This window comes from Anthonomus grandis, chromosome 19, assembly GCF_022605725.1.
Source record: "Anthonomus grandis grandis chromosome 19, icAntGran1.3, whole genome shotgun sequence".
Lineage (NCBI taxonomy): Eukaryota > Metazoa > Arthropoda > Insecta > Coleoptera > Curculionidae > Anthonomus > Anthonomus grandis.
This window is the reverse complement of record NC_065564.1, coordinates 9,036,726-9,064,001: the sequence shown is the minus strand read 5'-3', so window position 1 is coordinate 9,064,001 and position 27,276 is coordinate 9,036,726. Positions and strand designations below refer to the sequence as shown.

Genomic DNA, 27,276 nt, shown 5'->3' with positions numbered 1-27,276 from the left:
TTTGTCACACTTTTAGGAAGTTGAACTGGTTAAGGATGGAGAAATGTGGATATTTTCCATTGGGTTTCAAAAATAAATAATAATATTTGTTACTCATATAAACATAAGATTCATTCTCGAATCTTATGTTCTTCAGAGATGATACAATTCCTCAACATCGGACAGCAATGTTCCAAAGATCATTTACTTACATGTCATGAAACTATATAAGTCTTTACTAGCGCAAGTAGTAGCAATTGAAAATGCAACAAAATTTAATACAATTTTAAAAGATCACTATGGACCTTAGTAGTATAATTTTCATGCATTTTATAGGTATTTTTTTTTATTTGAGTTTAGTTAGTTTATTTGAACGACCAAGATTCAGAAGCGAAGCATCTCTAAAGCTAAGCTATATTTGTGAATTTATGTAAAAAAAGATACTTACCAATATTATTATTAATTTTCATTGCATCCTTTCTTTTTGAGTAGGATCTTCGTAAATGTACAGTATACACGTTTTGCCAACTCAGATGTTGCGTGCGTAAATCAATGAATGAACTAGAATTTGTGCTAAACGTTGAAGTGAGAGAACATTTAAAAACGAAAATAGATATTCTCGCAGTGAGTTTTGATCATAACGTGGACACACTGTAGAATATACTATTTTAATTAGTTAGACTCTTTGACATTCCAATAGCCCAAAACCGGTTTTATTTTAAACTAATTAAAATGAAAAGTGATCTTTTAATTATAAATAAATCCAAATTGGAATCGTTTATTGCATCAACTACGATAATCAAGAACCACTCAGACATACATATACCTCTCACCTTTGACCCGAAATAAATAGCAGAGAAAAACAGAGAAAAAAAAACACGAGTTTTGACAAATTCCCCATTTTCAGCAGACCACTTTATCGCACATATCACCCGCATAACAGATGATCTCTCGGGCATCCCAATGGATAAAGTCCGCGCAGCGTTGGCTTATCTGCCCAATATTTCGAATTGAAACGTGATTGTTCGCTTCGTTATTTTTACTAAAAGTTATAAGTTCGACGTTGGCAGCTTTTTCGGCCAGTACGGATCTGGAGAGCCTAAACAGTTCGGGTTCTATCAAAGACTTACTCATCATAGCCGGGGCTTATTATAAATGTTATTTATTTACGAATGTCTTATAGTTGTTGGGGATTGAGCCGGTTGTTTAGAGCTTTTTGGTGCTGTGTTAGTTGTTTTTATTTTTTTTTTTAAATTTTGCTCAACCGTTGGGTTTTGTGAAGAAGAGCGACATGATGCAGTATGATGCTGTAAGTTTAATTTATTTCTTTTATTCCTACTAAATGCTATAAAAATTTCTCTCGAAACTTAGCAACTTCTTGGAAGGTGGAAATGATTTGATATGAAGCGCATGCGCACACGGGTTTCTGAGTAAAAAACGTTTCTTTCACGGAGACCTACTAACCCTTAAATTTTGGCACAATTTTAGTTTATAATTATCATTTATCATGTCAACAATTATTGTCTAGAGTCGAATATTCCACAGATGTTTACTATGTGCTGCAAGCGGTTTAATCAGAAAGTTAATTACCAGAATAGCAGACATGCTGAAGATAAACTAAACTAAGTACTAATTAGGTATCAATAATAAACTGCGAAAGTGGAAAAAATACAATAACAACATATTAAAGTCCATGTTTGGTTCTTGATGTGGATACACGTTTTGAGGCCAACACACTTTTTATTTTCCTACGGTTTACATTCAGAGAATGAAACTAGATTCAACTGGATTTCCCAGGAAATCTATTTCTATTTAAGTTGATCATTGATAAATAGCGGCCCATGGATACAAAACTGAAATTGCGCGATTGTTTTGAGTAATTAAAAGAGTATAGAACAATAATTAATTGGACGAATGTGATAACCCGATTTTCTTTCTAATTAAATCTTTTAAAGTAAAGCTTCAAAACTTTGCGTGAGTCAATTATTAAATTTAATTGAAGGGCAGTCAAATTTAATTCAATCTCATCAAAGGTACATGAATTGGAGGTAAAAACTTTAACTTACTGTCTTAATTTGACGCGCTCGAGTATTTTTGATAGATTTGTTTTACTAATCTAACGGACTGCTGTCACCGCACGCCTTTATAGTTAGGATCCATATATGGCAGGGGTACATTATAGGGTATAAGGTTTTTTGCTATATGATTTTCTAACGCGCAAAATCCCCGCTTCGGCTCCCCTACTATACGTTAGAACATCGTGTCCTGATTGTCAAAACTTGTTATCAAAATGGTAAAAGTTTAATTGCCATTGCATTAATAATAAAATGCATTCAATGTTCCGATGAAATAATGTTCCTAATTCATCTACTGTGAAGAAAAATAACCAAAAAATTCGAAAGTACTGGTTCGGTTAGTGAAGTGAAACACACGATACGAGCTCGTAGAGGTTGTTCAGACCAAAAAAACACGGTAGTTCACGAGATCAATTGACGTATCTGGTCTTTCTATCACACTACAAAGACCAGAGACATATCAAGCAAAAAAATTGGACATTTAAAAAGTACTCTTCAGTGATGCCTACAAAATCTAACTGACTTCACATTCTGCCAGCAACCCATAAACAGCGAAGAGAATTGAGCAATTGGATCATTGAGCATCCAGCTGATTAAATTTTGATTACCTCGATGGCTTTATTAATAGGCAAAACTGTCGCATTTGGAGGCTTGAAAATCCATCAATGAATTATCAGAAAGCAATGCATCCATAACGTGCATTATGGCCTGGAATAAAAGCTTTGAATTAACGCTCTGCAACTTTTAGGACATAAACCATTAAAATTGGTACCCTAGAACTGCTTTTGGCTACAGACATGTAAAAATCCTATATCCCCAAGTCATATTTTTGTAAATTGTTCAATATCTTTTCTTCCTATCGATAGATTTTCTTAATTTTGGTTTTAAATGCTTTGAATTAACGCTCTGCAACTTTTAAGATATAAACCATTAAAATTGGTATCCTAGAACTGCTTTTGGCTACAGACATGTAAAAATCCTATATGCCCAAGTCATATTTTTGTAAATTATTTAATATTTTCTCTTCCTATCAACAGATTTTCTTAATTTTGGTCTTAAAAGCTTTGAATTAACGCTCTGCAACTTTTAAGACATAAACCATTAAAATTGGTACCCTAGAACTGCTTTTGGCTACAGACATGTAAAAATCCCATATCCCCAAGTCATATTTTTGTAAATTGTTCAATATCTTCTCTTCCTATCGACAGATTTTCTTAATTTTGGTCTTAAAAGCTTTGAATTAACGCTCTGCAACTTTTAAGACATAAATCATTAAAATTGGTACCCTAGAACTGCTTTTGGCTACAGATATGTAAAAATCCTATATCCCCAAGTCATATTTTTGTAAATTGTTCAATATCTTTTCTTTCTATCGATAGATTTTCTTAATTTTGGTTTTAAATGCTTTGAATTAACGCTCTGCAACTTTTAAGATATAAACCATTAAAATTGGTATCCTAGAACTGCTTTTGGCTACAGACATGTAAAAATCCTATATGCCCAAGTCATATTTTTGTAAATTATTTAATATTTTCTCTTCCTATCAACAGATTTTCTTAATTTTGGTCTTAAAAGCTTTGAATTAACGCTCTGCAACTTTTAAGACATAAACCATTAAAATTGGTACCCTAGAACTGCTTTTGGCTACAGACATGTAAAAATCCCATATCCCCAAGTCATATTTTTGTAAATTGTTCAATATCTTCTCTTCCTATCGACAGATTTTCTTAATTTTGGTCTTAAATGCTTTGAATTAACGCTCTGCAACTTTTAAGACATAAATCATTAAAATTGGTACCCTAGAACTGCTTTTGGCTACAGACATGTAAAAATCCTATATCCCCAAGTCATATTTTTGTAAATTGTTTAATATCTTCTCTTCCTATCGACAGATTTTCTTAATTTTGGTCTTAAATGCTTTGAATTAACGCTCTGCAACTTTTAAGACATAAGTCATTAAAATTGGTACCCTAGAACTGCTTTTGGCTCCAGACATGTAAAAATCCCATATCCCCAAGTCATATTTTTGTAAATTGTTTAATATCTTCTCTTCCTATCGACAGATTTTCTTAATTTTGATCTTAAAAGCTTTGAATTAACGCTCTGCAACTTTTAAGACATAAACTATTAAAATTGGTACCCTAGAACTGCTTTTGGCTACAGACATGTAAAAATCCCATATCCCCAAGTCATATTTTTGTAAATTGTTCAATATCTTCTCTTCCTATCGACAGATTTTCTTAATTTTGGTCTTAAATGCTTTGAATTAACGCTCTGCAACTTTTAAGACATAAACCATTAAAATTGATACCCTAGAACTGCTTTTGGCTACAGACATGTAAAAATCCCATATCCCCAAGTCATATTTTTGTAAATTGTTTAATATCTTCTCTTCCTATCGACAGATTTTCTTAATTTTGGTCTTAAATGCTTTGAATTAACGCTCTGCAACTTTTAAGACATAAACCATTAAAATTGATACCCTAGAACTGCTTTTGGCTACAGACATGTAAAAATCCCATATCCCCAAGTCATATTTTTGTAAATTGTTTAATATCTTCTCTTCCTATCGACAGATTTTCTTAATTTTGGTCTTAAATGCTTTGAATTAACGCTCTGCAACTTTTAAGACATAAACCATTAAAATTGATACCCTAGAACTGCTTTTGGCTACAGACATTTAAAAATCCCATATCCCCAAGTCATTTTTTTGTAAATTGTTTAATATCTTCTCTTCCTATTGACAGATTTTCTTAATTTTGGTCTTAAATGCTTTGAATTAACGCTCTGCAACTTTTAAGACATAAACTATTAAAATTGGTACCCTAGAACTGCTTTTGGCTACAGATATGTAAAAATCCTATATCCCCAAGTCATATTTTTGTAAATTGTATAATATCTTCTCTTCCTATCGACAGATTTTCTTAATTTTGGTCTTAAAAGCTTTGAATTAACGCTCTGCAACTTTTAAGATATAAATCATTAAAATTGATACCCTAGAACTGCTTTTGGCTACAGACATGTAAAAATCCTATATCCCCAAGTCATATTTTTGTAAATTGTAAAATATCTTCTCTTCCTATCGACAGATTTTCTTAATTTTGGTTTTAAATGCTTTGAATTAACGCTCTGCAACTTTTAAGATATAAACCATTAAAATTGGTATCCTAGAACTGCTTTTGGCTACAGACATGTAAAAATCCTATATGCCCAAGTCATATTTTTGTAAATTGTTCAATATCTTCTCTTCCTATTGACAGATTTTCTAAATTTTGGTCTTAAAAGCTTTGAGTTAACGCTCTGCCACTTTTAAGACAAAAACCATTAAAATTGATACCCTAGAACTGCTTTTGGCTACAGACATGTAAAAATCCTATATCCCCAAGTCATATTTTTGTAAATTGTTTAATATCTTCTCTTCCTATCGACAGATTTTCTTAATTTTGGTCTTAAATGCTTTGAATTAACGCTCTGCAACTTTTAAGATATAAACCATTAAAATTGGTATCCTAGAACTGCTTTTGGCTACAGACATCTAAAAATCCCATATGCCCAAGTCATATTTTTGTAAATTGTTCAATATCTTCTCTTCCTATCGACAGATTTTCTTAATTTTGGTCTTAAAAGCTTTGAGTTAACGCTCTGCCACTTTTAAGACAAAAACCATTAAAATTGATACCCTAGAACTGCTTTTGGCTCCAGACATGTAAAAATCCCATCCCCAAGTCATATTTTTGTAAATTGTTTAATATCTTCTCTTCCTATCGACAGATTTTCTTAATTTTGATCTTAAAAGCTTTGAATTAACGCTGTGCAACTTTTAAGACATAAACCATTAAAATTGGTATCCTAGAACTGCTTTTGGCTATAGACATGTAAAAATCCCATATGGCCAGGTCCGTGGATTTGCCCGCCTGATAGGCGTATTGGTGCACATGCAGTGGTTTGTTGACCAGGATGCTTTCCTTAAGGTACCGATCAATCAGTGCATTTATCTTGATTCCATGATTCTTATCCTTTATTCGAGCTTTTTCTATTGACAAGCAAACTTAATTGAAATTTCACGAAGAATTTTTATATCTAAGCGGTGGTGGGAATAAGAAACATTGAGAAACAACGATTTTACTTTTGTCCAGTCCAGTCTTGAAATAAATATCCCAGTTTTATCCTCTTGTTCGTCGTTTTCAGGAAAATTAAAGAGCAATATTTCACCTAAAACTAAGTTCAAGTTTTTGAAATTAAATCACGTTTTTTTTTCCAGAAATTCATTTTCACATTGATGCTGGTCATCTTTGCAGTCATAGTCGATACCGCACCCAGACCTGGTCAGGAGTGGGATAGATTCAACAACCCATGCATATACGATGTAAGTAACAACACACTTTAGGAAACACAAGAAGCTTCCCTAGCTCTCCAAAAAACCACACTATTGTATTCCTATTTATAGGCAATTTGTCTTTAAAGCTCATAACACTCTTCATATAAATTTGTTGATTATTATGGTCGGGAAGAGGTCAAAAGCAGCGATAACCTCCTTGTTTATAAACAGAATGCCGTGAAGAAGATTAAACATTTTAATAACAGCACCTACGGAAATAAAAATTCATTTTTTCAGAGGTTTTATTATTATAGATTTCCAGACAATGTTGGGGAGACAACCCTGCAGTAAGTAATTTTTAAAGTCCCTTTTACCAACCCTGATAGCTCCCATCCTTACCCCTGATCACCCTTATTCATTTTTTCTAGATTGACTGACGTTCTAATAAAAGTAAGCAGACCTTACCCAACTTCTCTTCTGCTGGAGATCCCAAAATGTCTCCCCTCAGCCTACATGTTTTATATATAGCATCACATAATATTTTCATTAAGATCTGCCATAATCCAGCAACCCAGACTATTCCTTAACTAATTTATTTTACTTTTCATTCATCCAGGATATAAAAAATTCGTCTGTAGAGTGCTGAAGAGCTGATCTGAGTCTTGTAAATTAATTTTCTCTCTCGTTGCCTTCCGCACGGCTGTGTTCTGGAACTTTACTCCTCTCAACTAATTTCTCTGTTGAGATGTTTCAACAATTTATATTCCTATCCTTAGGAAGCAACACATTCATACGTCTCTTTCCCTCGCAGGGAATCGGTTTACCTCATCCCTTGCACTTGGTACTTGTTAATTCTACTTGAAATATCTCACTCCGGCAAATAGTGTTGCCTCGTCGCGACCTGTTTGGAAAGAGCATGCTCAAATCCTTCTTCACCATATTATCGTCCGCCGATTATCAGAATTTAATGGTATTTAGGTATTTTTGTCATTTTCCGAGGAAATATTTATTAAAAGAATGACCATAAATCAATCGGTTGGGTCCAATTTTCGAAGATGTCACAAAAACTAATCATTTGTCAAAAAATTCATAGAAACATCAAATAATCCTTTATTCTTTCCCTACCGATCACTATTTAAATCAGGCTCCTACGTGTAACAGCAAACAAGTTACAACGAGTTTTGTTAAAGAACAACTTTAAACAAATCTATCGGGTACAATTTTGGACGATATCTCGAAAGCTGCTGTATCAAAAAATTCATAAGAATGTCAAATACTCCCTCATCCTATCCCTACCGATCAATATTAAAACCAGCCTTCTAACTATAACAGGAAAAAAGTTACAGCAACTTTTATTCAGAAGCAATCTTCAATTCATCTGTCGGGCTTAAATTTTGAAGATATCTCGAAAACTACTGATTTTTTTACAAAATTCATAGCAACATTAAATGGTCCCACATCCTTTTCTTATCGATCATTGTTAAAATCAAGTTCCTAAGTATAACAGCAAACAAGTTACAACGAATTTTGTTCAAGAATGACTTTAAACGCATCTGTAGGACTCAAAATTTTGAAAATATCTTGAAAACTAATAATTTCTCAAAAAACGCATAGGAACATTAAATAAACCTTCATCCTTTCCCTAACTACTATTATCAAAATCACCTTTCTAACTATTATAGCAAAAAAGTTACAACAAATTTTGTTTAGAAAGAATCTTTAATTTATCTGTCGGACTCAAATTTTGAAGATATCTCAAAAACTACGGATTTCTCAAAAAATTCATAGGGACATTAAATGATGCCACATCCTTTTCCTACCGATCACTGTTAAAATCAGTTTTTTAACTATAACAAGAAAAAAGTTACAGCAACTTTTATTCAGAAGCAATCTTCAATACATGTCTCGGACTCAAATTCTGAAGATATCTCAAAAGCTACTGATTTTTTTTCAAAATTCATAGGAACATTAAATGGTCCCACAGCCTTTTCTTATCAATCATTGTTAAAATCAAGTTCCTAAATAAAGCAGCAAACAAGTTACAACGAATTTTGATCAAGAATGACTTTAAACGCATCTGTAGGACTCAAAATTTTGAAAATATCTCGAAAACTAATAATTTCTCAAAAAACGCATAGGAACATCAAATGAACCTTCATCCTTTCCCTAACCATCATTATTAAAATTACCTTTCTAACTATTATAGCAAGAAAGTTACAGCAAATTTTGTTTAGAAAGAATCTTTAATTTATCTGTCGGACTCAAATTTTGAAGATATCTCAAAAACTACTGATTTTTTTTCAAAATTCATAGGAACATTAAATGGTCCCACATCCTTTTCTTACCGATTATTGTTAAAATCAAGTTCCTATGTATATCAGCAAACAAGTTACAACGAATTTTGATCAAGAATGACTTTAAACGCATCTGTAGGACTCAAAATTTTGAAAATATCTCGAAAACTAATAATTAAAAAAAAAATATAGGAACATCAAATGAACCTTCATCCTTTCCCTAACCACCATTATTAAAATCATCTTTCTAACTATTATAGCAAGAAAGTTACAGCAAATTTTGTTTAGAAAGAATCTTTAATTTATCTGTCGGACTAAAATTTTGAAGATATCTCAAAAACTACGGATTTCTCAAAAAATTCATAGGAATATTAAATGATGCCACATCCTTTCCCTACCGATCACTGTTAAAATCAGTTTTCTAACTATAACAGGAAAAAAGTTACAGCAACTTTTATTCAGAAGCAACCTTCAATGCATCTGTCGGACTCAAATTTTGAAGATATCTCAAAAACTACTGATTTTTTTACAAAATTCATAGGAACATTAAATGGTTCCACATCCTTTTCTTACCGATCATTGTTAAAATCAAGTTCCTAAGTATAACAGCAAACAAGTTACAACGAATTTTGATCAAGAATGACTTTAAGCGCATCTGTAGGACTCAAAATTTTGAAAATATCTCGAAAACTAATAATTTCTCAAAAAACGCATAGGAACATTAAATGAACCTTCATTCTTTCCCTAACCATCCTTATTAAAATCACCTTTCTAACTATTATAGCAAGAAAGTTACAGCAAATTTTGTTTAGAAAGAATCTTTAATTTATCTGTCGGACTCAAATTTTGCAGATATCTCAAAAATTACGGATTTCTTAAAAAATTCATAGAAACGTTAAATAATCCCTCATCCTATCCCTACCGATCACTATTAAAACCAGCTTTCTAACTATAACAGGAAAAAAGTTACAGCAACTTTTATTCAGAAGCAATCTTCAATGCATCTGTCGGACTCAAATTTTGAAGATATCTCGAAAACTACTAATTTCTTAAAAAATTTATAAGAACATAAAATGATCACTTATCCTTGCCCTACCGATCACTATTAAAATCAACTTCCTAACTATAACACCAAAAAAGTTACAACAAATTTTGTTCAGAAACAATCTTTGATGCATGTGTCGGCCTCAAGTTTCGAAGATATCTCGAAAACTAATCATTTCTCAGAAAATTCATAAGAACATGAAATGAACCCTCAACCTCCTGCTACCGAAGGCCATTCGAATCACCTCCCTAACTAGAACAACAAAAAAGTTACGACAAATTTTGTTCAGTAATAACTTTAAACGGCTGGGTCGGGTAGTAGTGAGACGTAGGAAGGACGTTGGACCCCACGTTGGGCGCCACGATTCCTAATATAAAAACGAAAATTTTTATGTCAATTCTTTTAAAATGGACCCGTTTAGGTCCAAGAAAATTTTCTAAAACTGGATGCCGTACGAATGTCATCCTAACTGTCCGGTCCGCGGTCCTTCGATCTGGTTCTGGGAAGCCGCGGCCGCATTCCAGCCAATCCTGCAAACGTAAACATAAAAACTTAACATAAAAATATTCATTTTTGTATTAGGAATCTTGGCGCCCACCGTGGGGTCCTCCCTACGTCTACTACCCGACCCAGCCGTTTAAAGTTATTACTGAACAAAATTTGTCGTAACTTTTTTGTTGTTTTAGTTAGGGAGGTGATTCGAATGGCTTTAGGTAGCAGGAGGTTAAGGGTTTATTCGATGTTCTGATGAATTTTCTAAGAAATGATTAGTTTTCGAGATATCTTCGAAATTTGAGGCCGACACATTCATCAAGGATTGTTTCCGAATAAAAATTGTTGTAACTTTTTTGGTGTTATAGTTAGTAAATTGATTTTAATAGTGATCGGTAGAGAAAGGATAAGTGATCATTTTATGTTGCCATAAATTTTTTGAGAAATTAGTAGTTTTCGAGATATCTTCAAAATTTGAGTCCGACAGATGCATTGAAGGTTGCTTCTAAATAAAAGTTGTTGTAACTTTTTTCCTGTTATAGTTAGAAAACTGATTTTAACAGTGGTCGGTAGGGAAAGGATCTGGCATCATTTAATGTTACTATGAATTTTTTGAGAAATCCGTAGTTTTTGAGATATCTTCAAAATTTGAGTCCGACAGATAAATTAAAGATTCTTTCTATACAAAATTTGCTGTAACTTTTTTGCTATAATAGTTAGAGAGAGGATTTTAACAATGATGGTTAGGGAAAGGATGAAGGTTTATTTGATGTTCCTATGCGTTTTTTGAGAAATTATTAGTTTTTCAGATATTTTCAAAAGTTTGAGTCCTACAGATGCGTTTAAAGTCATTCTTGAACAAAATTCGTTGTAACTTATTTGCTATTATACTTAGGAACTTGATATTAACAATGATCGGTAAGAAAAGGATGTGAGACCATTTAATGTTCCTATGAATTTTGTAAAGAAATCAGTAGTTTCTGAGATATCTTCGAAATTTGAGTCTGACAGATGCATTGGAGATTGCTTCTCAATAAAAGTTGCTGTAACTTTTTTCCTGTTATAGTTAGAAAGCTGATTTTAATAGTGATCGGTAGGGATAGAATGAGGGATCATTTGATATTCTTATGAATCTTTTGATAAATTAGCAGCTTTCGAGATATAGTCCAAAAATGGACCCGACAGATTTGTTTAAAGTTGTTCTTTAACAAAACTCGTTGTAACTTGTTTGCTGTTATACGTAGGAACCTGATTTAAATAGTGATCGGTAGGGAAAGAATAAAGGATTATTAGATGTTTCTATGAATTTTTTGACAAATGATTAGTTTTTGTGGCATCTTCGAAAATTGGACACAACCGATTGATTCATGGTCATTCTTTTAACAAATATTTCCTCGGAAAATGACAAAAATACCCAAATACCGATAAATTCTGATAATCGGCGGACGATAAAACGGTGATAATTGATCGCTCCTGTCACATCAGCAATGCACGCGAACTTACAATGACTTTTCGTAACCGCCATAGCTGACGTGTTTGCTTCAAGCCTTTAATAGTTTATTGTCCTTAAGACCGTTAAACCGAAGAGAAGAAGAAGAAGAAGATATTTATGCGACAGTCCTACAAATTTCCACCTGTTGGTGAAAAGTATCTGCTGCATCTTGTCAAGTTTCCACGAGCCATCTTTGAATGATCTGTCATGCGGTCACATCCTATTCAAGGCATCTCAGAAGACCATCCATGACCAGATAGCAGGATTTTGATTTTATTCATTCTGATCTCCGAGAGTAGATCTTGTAACTGACCTAACTGGTCAACAAAATTAGGGTGTAGTTCCCGCATTCTTCACCTAACCATCTCGTGGTTGTTCTTTGTTTTCTTCTTTCCTTTAAATTTCTTTCCCAGATGCTTCTTCGGCCCTAGTCGGTGGTCAGCTGCACCTATTCACGCCAGTACCTAGGATGGATTCATCATCTGGTACGCACTCACATAGATAACTGGCCTTCCTTAAATAATAGAATAGGTATGGTGTTACAAGGACTTGTTATGACAAAGGCTTGGGCTCTTGTTGAGGAAAACATGTTAGCAGGTGCCCACATCTTCAGAGATAGATTTTTACCATCGCCAAGTATCGAATTGGAGATTGAACGTGTTGAGCATGTGCGTTCATTCTTGAGGGAGTGGAATGACTGCCAGGTCCTCTAAGAGGTTTTTTCATACCACAATGGCATGGGACAAACTTTGGGCCACTTCGTCTAAGCCAATTCGTTCACTGGATGCATCAACAAGATACTGCGTCATTTTTCTTCTGGTCAGGGTTCTTGAGCGCTTGCACTACAAAAAATATATATGTAAATTTCAGTAATTTTACGTTGGCCATAATGGGACCCACGTAAAGTACCGTAAAATTACCGCATATTTATTTTGACAGTTTTAAGTAATTTGTACTGTAAACTTTTCCTTTATTGGTTCTGTAAATTTTTATGTAATATATAGCTTAAATTCATATAGTTTTTGTATATAATCAGTATTTTTCCCACTGAAATTTACCTAACTTATAATTGAAAATGATTTTTTTCCGGAATATATTGCTAAAAGCATATTCTCTTTTCTCATAATTTTACATAATATACACCTTAAAATAATTTAGTTTCTGTATACATTCAGTATTTCCTCGAATGAAATATACCTAACTTATAATTGAAAATAATCTTATTCCGTAATGTATTTCTGAAAGCACTAAAATTTTTCAGGATAAATTTTACGTAATATATATACTATTAGTTTTATTTTTAAAATATTGGTTATTGAATTTTATGTAGGTAATATTCTGTAAAAAAATACATGTATAAATTAAGTTAATAAAAATTTATTTCTTAAATCCAGTAACAACTTCACAAACCGCTATCTTTTGATATTTTTCATGTTTATAATTTGTGAATAATAATTATGAAAATAAAAATTAGAATATATACAAGAAAAATCTTTCTTATAATAATTAATAACAGCTTCAAGAATAATAAAAATTAAAGAATTTATATTCTTTTAAAGAAAGAATAATATAAAATGGTTATAAATCTTAAACTTATAATAATAATTAATGTAATTAGAAATTATGGAAAAAAATTATTTAAAAAATCCTTATACATATACCTATAAGTAACAAAATTAATTCCTAATATGTAATTAAGAGTATTTTAAAAATTGTAACACAAAATTCTTATTCTTGAAAATTATTTGTTAATAAAATAATTAATACCAGTTTGAAAAGAAAAACCAAAAATTGAGAATGAATAAAGAAAGTCCTTAATAACTAAGATTAATTTTTTAATAACCAATAATTATTAATATTATAAAACTTATAAAAAAAACTCCTTAATAACAACAAAACATCCTTAACAATTGGAAATAATTTTTAGAATAATTACATTTAAAAATAAAAAAAATAAATTTTTATTAATATTTTGAGAACTCCTTATTTAATAGTTTAAAAGACTATTAACAAAAGTTGATACAACCAAATATCATTTCTACAGTTAAGAGTACTTAAATTTTTGTGTATATTTATTCTAAAAATTATGAAAAATCAACAGAAGTCAAACTCTATTCATTGTTAATAAAAAAACATAAAAAAATGAAAACAAAGTAACATTCTTAATGAATAATTTTTTTTTTTAAATTATGCAAGTTTATTTAACAATGAAAAAATCTTTTTTTTCGTTGCTGCTACATTCTTGGATTTTGATCCAGTGTCCGGGTGGATTTTAAATATGTAGCGTTGTATGAGTTCCAGCGTTACGTATGTTTTTGGTGGATATTTAATATTTAAATTGAAAAAGATCGCAAAAAGTACTTTGAAAGCTTCTTCCAGGGTTTCGTATCCCTCGCTACATATTTGTTGTTTTTCCAAATATATCCAAAAATGAGATATATTGTCTGAAATAAGAATACCATTAACATAAGAATTGGCAACTGAAATAAAAATATGTAAGAATGGGCATTTTTTTAAATATTAACTAAAAAAATATATTTTTTTTATATAGTAGGTATAATTTTCTTAAATATATAATCTTAATCGTTAATTTTGATTTTAAGTTAAAATATGATTTATGAAAGAATGTACTATTATTTTTTATATATAGTTAGAAAAATTGTATTATTATTATATATAGTTTCTTACCATTTTGTATATGAAGAATGACGGGTGTGATAGGCAAATCTTCTTCAACCAATTCAAATAGATTCTGGAATTTAAAAAATATGCTATATAAGGAAATATTATTTAAAGCTAAATAAAACAAACAGTTACCTTATCAAATTTAACGTAAATTTCATCCAATTTTTCCTTAAATCTTTGAGTTAATTCTTTTAAGAGTTGGAGAAAAAGATCATTAATGGGTTCTGTGTCAGGATTAGAATTTTCATTACCCTTAGTAGTTTTTTGGCAATAGCGTACTAGCTTTTCAATTTTTCCTTTACTCTGATCTAATAAGTGTATATCGCAGCTTGTTAGTTTTGAAAAGTGCCAAAAAATTGCCTTTTTAGAAAGAAGAATTGGCCAATCCTCTTGTATTTCTGTTATGGATGGTGGGGGAAGCCTGTTCAGAAACTGCCTTTGTTCGGCATAACTTTTTTCCATTACATCTACAAAATTTTCTTCTGTTATCGATGAAATTTCTTCCCGGCTTTTATATTCTTCTGATATAGCTGGTAACTGAGGAGACCAATTAGTGCAACCTGCACTTGCACTAACTTGTCTTTTTTTTGTTTTAACTGGATTTTCAGAAAGCAAATTAGTATTTTTATGCGGCCTGTTTAGATAATTGTTGCGTTCCTGTAGTTTGTGCATAAGAGAATGCGTTCCATCTCCTAACACAATTCCATCCTCGTCGATATCCCTTAGAGCCACAGGATATTTGTCAATCAATTTTTTGCTTATTATTTTGAATGCTTTGCTTGGTATATTTTTTTTTAACGACCTCATTTTATTTACAATCAGATGAACCAAGTTAGATTTTACTTGCTTAGGGCACACTCCTTTTTCCAGTAATTGCTTATGTTCCTCACTTAGAGCCTCATAAGGAATTTCAAAAGTGTGCCAATAATACTCGGTGTTACAATCAGTAACTGTTGTTATTTCTATAGAAGAATTACCCGTTGCGTCCGAGGCTGTGAGTTTCGAATAGTCGGATTCCACAGTTACGGTAGTGGCCATTGAAGATGATGTACTGCCACACTCGGACGATATTTTGAACCACTTTTCGTCCTTGGCCAATAAAGTAAAAGTTTTTTCTTTAACGAAACTTAAACATTCGTTGTCTATAGGCGTTCCATCTTCTTCCAAGACCAATGATGACCCATTAATTCCGAACTTTGTGGAGGCTAAAAAAAAATTGTTAAATCATAGGTATTTAAAAAAAACTTATTAATACCTCGTTTACCTTTTAAAATAAGTTCGGCATACAAATCGCCACTCTCCTCATCATCAACAACAATGAAGCTTTTTTTCTTACGATCCAGGGTCCAAATTTTAAAAAGAGATTTCATTTTCTAAAATGAAATGCATGCGGCAAATAAACTTTATAAAACTATTACTGCAATTAATAAATTCTTAACCTACCACTATATACATTTATATTATAATATATGTATATATTGATTTTATACATACTAAAAATTATATAAAACAATATATACATATCGGTATAATATATAAAAAGTCACAACCTTTTATCATAACATTTTTAGAACCTAAAAACTTTTTTGACAGAAATGTTAGACCACCTTAATTTTATGTTTATTATGAGACTTTTTAATTACAAACCAGCAATCCTAAACAAAGGGTTAAATCAATAAAGTTGTAAATGAAACCATATTTCAAAGATACTCTAATTATGAATACGCATAATGGATACTATAATTAAGAACTTATTGGTTATTGTTAGGAAAGCTTACCAAAAACAATTAAAATTTATTATTTCTTAAATATTAACTCAATAAATCTAAAAAGCTAAGAGTTAAGTTTTACTATATGTATTTTCATAAAACTTTTAAATTAAATATTTTTTTTTAACAAATAACCCTTTTTAATGTTTTTGGCATTTTCATCCTGTACATAATATAAAGAATAATAAATTTTTGCGTATTTTTAATTTCATAGTTGTGAATGTAGTTTTAGACATAAAGCTTATTTTTTATTTTAAAAAACTACAACTCCAAAGGTGCAGATTTAAAATAAAATAAAATTTCGGATGTATCTTTAGATGTTTCAAATTCTAGCAATGGTTCAAAGCATAATAGTTTATCATATGCAATGCAAATATCATAACTTTTATTGTTTTTGTAACTTTCAACTTTTTCATACAATCCAATCCTTGAATTGTACTCAATTATAAGTTGTTTGCCAACAAAATAAATTTCTTTTAGGTTTTCAGAAATTAAAATATGCACAATTTTACAAAGGGAATAATAACAAGTATCAATGTCTTTGTAATAACAAAGACTCATGTCTCTTTTATAAGTAATTCCTCTATAATTAAGGTCTTCTGTTATATATCGAAACATACTTAGGGTATGTGCTTTGGTTAAAATAAATAAAAGTTCATCAGAAAAATTGGTTATGTCAAATGGAATAAAGTTATCGGATTTGGCGTTGTTAGTATACAGATCACAAGACAGATATGTTAAAGCTTGTAGGTATTGATGTTTAGTGCTTAACGTAAACAATGGATTTTTAAAATTTGGAGAATGTCTAATCACGTCTTTAAAATATTTATGTTTACTTTCAAACCTTAACGTCCAAAGGTGTCTCAAAGGTCCAAACATTGCAACTAATTTTGGATAATGCTGGAGAAAATGATGTTTGGGTCTAAGTTTAACGTCTGGAAAAAGCTCAACTCGTAGCTCTAAATATTCTTTAATTAAATTCCTTAAGATGGCAATTTGATTAACGGATATTTCAAAACCTAACAATATATTAAGAATTTGACGAAATATTAAAATAAGTTCATATTTTTGGCAATTGCTTAATAAACTTTCTTTTGTATATAAAATAAAGGGGAAAACATTCAAAATATACATTATTTCAGTAGCTGAACCCAATATTTTATTTGAAATTTTTATTTCAGCAACTGATGTCTTACTTTCGTTTTTAAAACGAATTGTCTTCAAAGAGTCGTTTAAAAATTTTAAAGAAACTTTTTTATCTTTTACCAAATAAGTAATAATTAACATAAGATCGTAACTTACAATTCCTTCAAGTAGATCATGAGCCAAACAAGGTGGAAGGCCAGGAGAACATACATGAAAATATGTTAACGAATTCAGAATAGAATCCTTTTTAACTCCCCTATACATTAGATTATCAGTAAGTGGCACCATACTAATATCAAAATTATAGCTCTCGATATTCCTCCAGTGAAAAATGACATTAGTGTCTGGTATCGAAAATTTATCTATATAACAATATCTACAGAAATAATTTTCTGTGTTAAAAGATTCTATAAAACCACCGATTTGATGGCTTCCAAGATTATCTCCCACTAACGACACTACTGTGCCTTTTAAATAAATATTATTAATAAGAATGCCTTCTGTTTCAAGAACTTTTAAATCATTAATTAGAACTCCTAAAACCGTATCAAAACCAAAATTTTTTAAATCTTTCTCATAAATAAGTGCGACTAACTGAATATGTTCCAATCTGGTTCTGTTCCAGGGAAAAAGATTAGCGAGAGTCATATATATACCAACAACTTTGTGTTTACCACGAGATGATCCTAAAGGGTTACATAATTCAAATGCATCCTGATATAAAATAAGCTTTAAAGAAAATGTGTTTTCTTTAAAAAAATTATTACTTTGAACCACTTTTCCATCTATAACATCTTTATAAATATTGTTTTTAATATCAGAAGTTCTAAAAACTTGCTCTAGAATACTTTTATTCTTTAATAACATTTTTATAGTCTCTAATATTGGTATGTAATAGAAAAAACAATCTCGATCATTATTTTGACCCACTTTTATTTTAACAGGTTCAACAAAATTAAATTTTGTTTTATAAAATATTTTTCTTAGATAGGAACTTCTAAGTACCCCATTTTCAGGATTGTTTGCTAAATGAAGCAAAGATTTCTTTAAATATTCAGATATATCTGGGTTAAATTTATTATCAAGTTTAAGTTTTAATTCTGTATATTGGAGATTTAATAGGTTAAGATCATTAAATAAATTGATAACAGTATTCAAAGCCTCTTCAGTTATCATAAATTTCGCCTGAAGAGTTAAAAACGTTTTAGCTAATAAATTTAGGCTTAAATTTTCGATTTCCTCTAATGACGAATTCTGGTTATTTGTAGTTTCGGTTTCCCCAATGTCGTAACCGAAATCATCTTCAAAATTCGATGTATCCGACTGCGTTAAATTTTTAACATATGAATGTGACCTATATTTCGTATAATTAGTATTATCTTTGTGTCGTCTCATAACATGGGAGTACATGTTGCCTTTATTAGAAAACAAATTTTTGCATTTGCAAATGGTCCTTAATGGACATTTTAGTTCTAATCCTTGATTTAAATGTTTACATATATGGGCAAAAATTTGTTTTTGATCGCCTTTATAGGCACATTGGGGCGCAGAACACTTAAAAATAGGACTAACCGATAATTGATCGTTTTTGTGTATACGCGTTAAATGTTTTTTAAAGCCTTTGTAACTTAGCAGTTCTAACCTACAATTAGGAAACATACAAAAAAACATAGCACCATGCGAGTTTCGATGTAAAAATTGATGCTTATTATAAGCACAAATTGAACGTAAAGAAAAACTACAAATTTTGCAAATAAACATTGTACTTACCTTATCTTTTCACTGAAAACAGAACAAAATCGAGAGCCTCGTCAAAATGATGCCTTGTTTGCGAATAAAATAAACTGAATGCACTTTATATTCTGTTATTAATAGTTTAAACCTGTCGGTTCCCGTCTCAGTAATAAGTTATGCGATACCGTCAAAACCCTATGTCAACTGGTTGACGCACCCAGTGGCTTGACATAATTACATAATATATTCCGTAAAAAATTACGGAAATTTGTAAATAATAATTTACAATATATATAGAGTATTTTTACTTAGAAAATGATAATTACAAAGTATATTTACCATAAATTTTACTGAAATAGAAATACCAGTGAAAAATCCTTATTTTATAAATGAAAAATAACATGGCATAACAAGTTACTTATATTTAAGGAATATCTGGCTTAAAATGTATGTGAATTTACTGCTATTTTTTGTAGTGTGCTTGCAATTCAACATCTTCATAACTGTTCGGCCAGTAAAACTCCAAAATATCCTCCGCCAACGGACAGCTTCAAGAAGGACTATCAGATATGTCTTTTCTTTTCCACCTACGCTCTCCCCGACTCTTTTTAACAATCCTTCTTGTAAAACCAACGAATTTGAGTGAGACCAGTAAGTCAAAGTGGCTTCTAAAGGGTGGTCTTGGACTGAGGGGTGAAGTGGAGGGATTTGATTGTGGTTTAGTACAAAAAATTCTTTCTTTTCCAGGATTTGAAGGTGGAGACCTGCCAGCGCTGTGCAAAGCAAACCAAATCCCCAATAGTATACCCCATGTGCTGCAACGAGGAGGATAACGTGTACGAGTGGTGCGAGAAGTACATACACTTTGGAAGGAAACCGTAGCCGAATACATTATAGAATAAACAACAATAGCCCAAGTGTATAATCAACAGTGTGATATATTATATATGTAACTAGACTTGGTAATTAGTTTATTAATATTTTTTTATGACAAATGTGATGTTAGTTTTGTACATGGATATGTTATTTTACTTTATTTATATGGTACGGGTCAATTTATTTCTTGCATGTAGAAAGTCATAGGTACAACTTTAAGTTGAAGGAAGAACGACAATGTTTCGCCATTTGGGCCATACTAGAAAATATGCGCACGCAAGACCTGAGTTGACCAGACCTGTATACAGGTTCGCACATTCCAATTAATTGTTATCAGGGGGGGGGGGGAGTTGCGTAGTGACCATAGAATGTGTATAATGTGGCTGTGAAAATGATTAGTTTTTGTTTTGTAATTTTAAAAACGAGTATGAATGCCATGACAATGCAACTAAGTAAGAATGCTATTTCATTTAGGATTAAGTGTTTTTATTTATTTTTATACCACTTTTTTTTTATAAAGTATCTATAATGATTATAATATGAAGCACACTTAATAGCCTTTTTTTTTTAACATGGTTTTGCAGAAAACCAGAGTTGGTACTTTAGCAATTTATGCCTTTCCAGAGGAGATTGCGGTGATGGATCTATCATGCCTCACCGAGTAATAATATGATCTGACCTAATAATCAAACGGAAACTCCATCGTCAGTAAGTATTTCTAGGGGTTATCCAAAGACAACGAAGGTATTTCAAGATCGCACGTTGTTGACGCTGCTGAGCCAAATAAATTATTACTCAAAGTCTAAATCCTCATTCGTTGGAGTCGGTTAAACTTTAACAGTAGACAAACCTTCTCATTCTGATTCATTAAGGAAGAACGAAAAGAGATAGAGAAAGCAACCTTTTTTACTCAATTTTTTAAATCTTGGCTTGAATCAGCACCTCTACTCTGGTTCTTCATGACCTTCTCATATCACTAGAACTCAAAGATGTCTAAGTATTTCATCCAATGATCACATAATGGACTTGATAGCATGTCTTACCAGTAAGAGGGTCTGTAAAAGGCCTTATCTAAAAGCCTTTCCAGATAATTCGGTACACCAAGTTCTCTGGAAGAGCCCTTTGCAGTCTTCTTATTTACTTCATATAAGCCAACACTTTTCTTTTGATATTTATTTTTCTTCCTCTCTAATGCTCCTAAAGATATTGGGCTACAGATTTTAGAGAAACATTTCAATGGTTTAAGAAAAATTGTGATAGCAATTGAAGAGATATCAAGCTTTCTAGGCACTTTAAGCTTATCTTGTAGTAGCTTGATGAATTTTTTTTTATGGTAAACACAAGCACAAGAGGAAAGTCCTATGTCACTCTTGGAGTGGCGCTTGCGCGAAGATATTTGTGGGCGTTTATCTTGAATCGCTGTAGGTTGTATTCGTCGGGAAATATGTGAGGTGGAAGCCCGTTCCACAAAGAAGATCTTCTCCAGATGAATGAGTCCCGATACAGCGACGTCCTTGGGGTAGGCAGGTGGACTCGATGTTGATGAGCCGCAACTGCTAGACGCGTCCTTTTTGCCGGAACAGCCCTGGGTGGAATCAGGCCTGCCAGCTCAGAGGAGCACTTGCCGTGATAATAACGGTAGAATAAACAGAGATCAGCCACCTTTCTCCTGTGCTCCAGACTCTTTGTCAGTTCTGGTTTGTCGATAAGACGAATAGCTCTCTTCTGTATAGAATCCAGCAGGTTTAAACTATGATTGGGTGCAGAGCTCCAGACGTGCGACCAGTATTCGAGGGAAGGGCGTTTTTGAGCCTTATTTTTTCCTTTGAAAATACAATATGGGGGGGGATAAAAGTGCCTTCTGCGCTATAACATGCTATGACACTAATTGTCTCACCCTTTTCCCCAGGGCTTACGCTTGAAACAGATTTTGATCCTTTTTCGGCTAGTACCTGACCAGCCCTAGTGTTCAGCTGTAATCCTGTTTCGTCTGTATTGAATATATGCCCGGGTTTATCATAAAAATTGTGTTCAGTCATAATTCTCTGTAGATCCGAAAAGTAATTATTAACGGTTTCTCTTGACATTCCCAAAGCTCGCGCAATTGAGGTGTTCTCGGATTTTCTGATTGAAATTTCAGGTCTTCGCTTTAAAAACAGTTCTAACCATTTTTGGCCAGCTTTACCTAAAAAAGATGATAATAAATTAGCAATGTGGTTTTTATATTTTTTATTAAATTTATTTAGAATCACCAATCGTTCAGCTAAATTAAACGCCATGATTCTTACTTCTGTTCTGGTGGGTGCAAAGCCTGCCAGTTTTGCAGTTTTTTTATGTGACTGACTATTTTTGTTCCGGCGTTCGAGCCCGAAGAACAATCTGGCCCCAGACGATTACAGCTAGCGATGTTATTTGCTTTTAATCTGCGCTTAAAAGTTGTTTTTGGAATCCCAAATGCTTTCGCGGCTTCGTTAATGCGCATACCGCCATTCTTCACAGCATCAACTTACTGCATCACCTAATGCTCTAGCCGTCCAAGAACCTCTTTTAGGTGCATTTTGTTTTCGGATATATTTATTGGGCATAATCCTAAAACAAAATAGGCTGGTCCGACTCTCCTTCACTTAAGTGTGCCATCTATCCTCCTATTTGAGGTTTAGTTTCTAAAATATGCCGATTAGAGCTACGATTGGTGCTCTCTAGTACACCTTGTGTATGGTATCTATAAACACTAATCCAACAAAAATCGGTTAAACTTACCTGATTTAAAAAAAAAATAAGATTCTCAAAACTGATATAAAATTTTTGCAGCACGTGGTTATTTCAACTATCGTAAATAACATTCGCGAAGGTGCGTTATAATGCGTTCCAGTCGCCGTCTCAAAGGCAACTGACGCTAAAAAACAGAACGGGGCAGGTTAGTCTTGCCCTGTTGCCAAACCTTGCCGGATATTTTGAGTGGACCGTCTTACTTTTATACTTATTTTTAGACTTACTTTTAATTTTTGTTTGTTTTATGTTCAGAAAAAATTATTTTGTTTTTTGTCCCTATAAACATTTTAATAAAATGAATAGTTTTTCCAACTCAAGGTTGACCAATTTTCCTAAGCAATGGTCATAAATGTGCCAATTTTGATTAGATTTCGATGAAATTTAGTTCAAATTAAAGGGTTTTTAATGGAGAACAGAAAAGGTCTTTATAAAAATTTTGATAAAACTAATGGTTTTTGAATGAAAATATTAATAAAATTAATAGTTTTTAAATGAATTTGTTTCAAGTCAAGGTTGTTCGATTTTCCTAAACAATGGCTATAAATGTGCGAATTTTGGGTCGATTTTGATGAAATTTGGTTCAAATTAAAGGGTTTTTAATGAAGAACAAAAAAAGTCTCTATGAAAATTTTTATAAAGCTAATGGTTTTTGAATGAATTTGTTCCAAGTCAAGGTTGTCCGATTTTCCTAAACAATGGCCATAAATGTGCCAATTTTGATTCGATTTCGATGAAATTTGGTTAAAATTAAAGGGTTTTTAATGGAGAACAGAAAAGGTCTTTATAAAAATTTTGATAAAACTAATGGTTTTTGAATGAAAATATTAATAAAATGAATAGCTTTTAAATGAAAGTGTTCCAAGGCAAGGTTGACCAATTTTCCTAAATAATGGCCATAAATGTGCCAATTTTAGGTCGATTTCGATCAAATTTGGTTCAAATTAAAGGATTTTTAATGAAGAACAAAGGTCGGTGGAGAAATTCTTTATGAACACTGGTTACGCGGCGCCGCCCCCAGTAGTGTGGGACTCAGTGTCGAGTCTGTTTCGTCCTATACCCACTAAAACTCCACCGCTGGGTGGTGCCTTGTGGCTCCCTACACTGCGGTCTGCTAAGAAGCAGTCCTATTGTGTCCCATATGTTTAGTCCCACAGGTTCAATTCTGTAGCTTCAAGGAAGTCCAGGATTGTGCCCAGTGGTAGATTTCTTATACCCTCTGGTGAGGGTTTCTCTTCCCCCAGGAATGTTGCCCTGGTTTGATTAAATGCTTCACAAAAGCACAGTATGTGAAGAGTTGTTTCGTCCTCCTCATTGCATCCCCTATATAGCGAGGTAACTGATTTCCTTAGCGTATGCAGGTGTTTCCTGCTGGGTGCATGGCCTGTAAATAGCCCTGCGACCCTTCGCAGTTGTTGTCTGGAGAGGCCCAGTATGTTCTCACCCTTCTTGAAGGGTGGGCTGCCTATAAGTTGTTTGGATTGTTCCATCTTTAGCAGCTGTTCCCAGTAGAATTTGTTCTGGTTTGTTAGCCAGTTGCCGATTTCCCTCTTCCAGGTCTTATCGCTGACACAACATGTTGGTTCAGGGCCTACCAGGCTGTTGCTGGCTCCCTGGGTTGCAAGTTGGATAGCCCTTCTTGCAGCCTTATTGTTGCCCATATTCTCTGCTAGGATTATCTCTGGCCTATTTTGCGCTTGGGCGAGGTTCCTGAGATCCTCCCAGCAGCTTTGCACAGTCCTTGACTTAGTCTCGAACTGTTGTAGTGCAAGTGTTGCAGCCTGGTCTCCTGTGAAAATTGCAAAGGTTTTGCCTCTTGGCAACTCTTCTCTCATCAGTTGGACACAGGTTTGTATTCCTATTATGCTTGCCTGTAAATTTGTTGTTTCCAGGCCCAGGTTTAGCATAAGTTGTCTGCCCTGTTGTTCGTCCTCCACCATGCCCACAGCTACCCCGATCTTGGATCGTTTGGTTGCCGTGTGCCATACTGAGTAACCTTTTTGCCTGAGCCTGTCCGCTTCTGCGTCCAGTGGTCCCCTTTTCTCTTTGATGACAAAAGGTTTGTCTAGGTATGTGACCTTGGTTCTGTCTGTTCTTAGGGCCAGGCGCCCAAGGTCCTGTATCTTGTCAAATAAGGCATTGTGCCCATCTTTCGATAGGATTGTTGCGCCATTTGACAGCAGTCTTTTCGCCCCCGTTATAGCTTCAGCCCGTACCAGCTAAGTGTAGCGGGCTTAGTCCTATCAGGTTCTCTAGGGCAGCAGTCGGCGTTGTTGACATCGCTCCTGTTATGCCCAGACATGCTATTCGTTGTGTTTTACAGTCTGGAGACATCTGTATTACAGTCCTCTTTTCTGCCGCATGCCACCATATAGGTGCTGCGTATGTAATGATGGGTCTAACCATTGTCGTGTACATCCAATGTACCATTTTTGGTGACAGTCCCCATGATCTACCGAACATTCTCTTACAGTACATAAGAGTTTTCGTGGCTTTATTTGTAGCCTGGATTACATGTTTCTTGAAGCTGAGTTTTTTATCCAGGGTTATACCTAGATATTTGACCTCGTCTTCAAGTCGCAGATTTTCTCCATAAAATTTTATGTTTCTAATGGGCTCTAGTTTCCTTCTGTTGGTAAAGGAAACTAGAGTAGTTTTTGTGGGATTTACCCTTAGTTGTTCTTCCTCACACCAGTGCTCGACAGTAGTCAGGGCTCTTTGCATTTTTTCGAATACATGAGCCCGACTACCACCTCGTGTAAGGATGACTATATCGTCAGCATATCCTATAGCGAGGATAAGCTGCCTCTCCAGTCGTGTCAGCAAGCTGTCCGATACAAGGTTCCACAGCAGCGGTGACAGTACGCCCCCTTGCGGTGTTCCCCTGCACACTTCGGCCTTAACCGTTGTGCTGTTGAGATTTGCTGCTACTTTCCTATGTTTTAGCATTTGGGTTATCCAGCCGCCAATCATGGGATGTATTCCTCGTGCTGCTATCGCACGGTTGATTGAGTCATATGATGTATTGTCGAATGCTCCCTCAATGTCTAAGAAAGCTCCTAGGGCGATCTCTTTGTTGTTCAGAGATTGTTCGACCCTCTGGGTTATCTCGTGAATCGCTGATTCGCAAGATTTACCTGTTTGGTAGGCATACTGGTGTCGATGTAGAGGGTTGACCCGTAATACATTGTCCCTGATATGCCTTTCTATGAGCTTTTCCTCTGTTTTTAGGAGGAATGATGTAAGGCAGATTGGTCGGAAGGATTTAGGTTTCGCATAGGAGTCGCGTCCCGTCTTTGGTAGAAATACTACCTTTGCTTCCCTCCAACTCTCTGGTATATGCGCCGTGGCTAGACTTGCCCGCATTATTTTACATAGTGCAGGCAGCAGCAGTTCGCTACCCCGCTGTAACATGACTGGCATTATGCCATCCATTCCGGGAGATTTGAATGGTTTGAAGGAATTTATCGCCCATTTAACCTTCTCGTAGGTTACTACCTTTTTTGCTAGTTCCCAGTGTTCCCTTTTGCCCCTGTTCGGAATGATAGGAGTTGGGTCCTGGGTATGTTCTGGTTGGTGGAGAATTTTCGATCCCGGAAAGTGCGTGTTCAGCATTAAGCCAAGCGTTTCTTCCTCGGTTGTCGTATATTCTCCATCGGGTTTTAGACAAGAGCCTAGGGTTTGTCGTGGCCCTTTGGATATTGCCTTGTGGAGTCTAGCCTATGCTGGTGTCTCTGTTAGGTCCCGGCATAGCTTCCTACACCCTTCTTTCTTTGCTCTTTTTATAGCATCATTGTACCTGGTTAAGTGTTGTCTGTATAGATTCCACTCGCCAGTTCTTTTGGCTCTGTTAAAAAGCTTTCTTACTGTCTTCCTTAGCTCGCCCAATTCTTGGTTCCACCATGAGGTGTTCCCTGCTTGACGTGGTTTGCTTAGTGGACATGAATTTTGTCAGCACTTCGAGCTCTACATTGTCTTTTGCCTCCGTTGGACAGTTCTCCAGTTCGCCTCCTAGTATCTTATTGAAGAGGTCCCAGTCCATTTTCCTGGCGTTTCTGTAGGTCTCCGGATTTGTATCCATAGATTCTAGATCGAATCTTATGTACCTGTGATCCGACGAACTTGGTTCGTCAGATACATGCCATTTTTTAACGAGGTCGCAGATGCGTCCCTTGCCAATGGTTAGATCGATTACTTCTCTGCGGAGTATGTTGAAGAAGGTCGGTTCCTCCCCCACATTAAGTATATTTAGACCGGAGGCAGCACAGTAATTTAATAATGATTCGCCTCGTTTGTTTGTTCCAGTGCTTCCCCAGATAGTGTGGTGAGCATTGGCGTCACAGCCTATTATAAGGTTTTCCAATCTTTGATGGTCTATCAACCTCCGAACTGTTGTCGGAGGTGGTTCCCCTTGTTGATCGTGCGAAAAGTATGCTGATACTATTATTGTATCGTAGCTCCTCTCCGCTGTTTTGATTTATACTTTGACCGCCGCTGTGTCCCTGTCACAAAACTCCCACAGCGGTGTGGCCTCTATATCTTTTCTTATAAAGATACAGCTTCTTAGGTTAGGTCCCTCTTTTGGGTCTGACACTAGTCTCC

At 33.9% G+C, this 27,276-nt stretch overlaps 2 protein-coding genes across 4 annotated transcripts in view; one reads left to right on the top strand and one right to left on the bottom strand.

Annotated features, from left to right (window-relative positions):
• Nucleotides 1-20,454, top strand: part of LOC126747452 (uncharacterized) — a 36,181-nt gene extending 15,727 nt beyond the window's left edge. For 2 of the 3 annotated variants that reach the window (XM_050456108.1, XM_050456107.1), the window contains exons 2-3: nucleotides 6,316-6,420; nucleotides 19,777-20,454. In XM_050456108.1, coding sequence (XP_050312065.1) covers nucleotides 6,316-6,420; nucleotides 19,777-19,911 — 240 coding nt within the window. In that variant the 3' untranslated portion in view covers nucleotides 19,912-20,454. Of the gene's footprint in view, nucleotides 1-1,010; nucleotides 1,289-6,315; nucleotides 6,421-19,776 lie in introns of those variants that run through there. The other variant, XM_050456109.1, reaches the window with a different exon arrangement.
• LOC126747450 (uncharacterized) lies at nucleotides 13,684-19,241 on the bottom strand. Its single transcript, XM_050456106.1, has 5 exons — nucleotides 19,066-19,241; nucleotides 15,645-15,753; nucleotides 14,513-15,585; nucleotides 14,384-14,447; nucleotides 13,684-14,139 (listed from the first exon to the last, which is right to left on the bottom strand). The coding sequence occupies exons 2-5, from the start codon at nucleotides 15,748-15,750 to the stop codon at nucleotides 13,883-13,885; spliced, it is 1,500 nt and encodes a 499-aa protein (XP_050312063.1). The 5' UTR covers nucleotides 15,751-15,753; nucleotides 19,066-19,241; the 3' UTR covers nucleotides 13,684-13,882.
• Nucleotides 20,455-27,276: the final 6,822 nt, after the last annotated feature.

What these genes read in the sequence shown, in the direction of transcription:
- LOC126747450 (XM_050456106.1), bottom strand. Translation starts at nt 15,750, where the DNA reads ATGAAATCTCTTTTTAAAATTTGGACCCTGGATCGTAAGAAAAAAAGC. An exon ending in TGCCGAACTTATTTTAAAAG is followed by an intron (nt 15,586 to 15,644) that starts GTAAACGAGGTA and finishes ATTTTTTTTTAG; the next exon opens with CCTCCACAAAGTTCGGAATT. An exon ending in TTTACGTTAAATTTGATAAG is followed by an intron (nt 14,448 to 14,512) that starts GTAACTGTTTGT and finishes TTTAAATTCCAG; the next exon opens with AATCTATTTGAATTGGTTGA.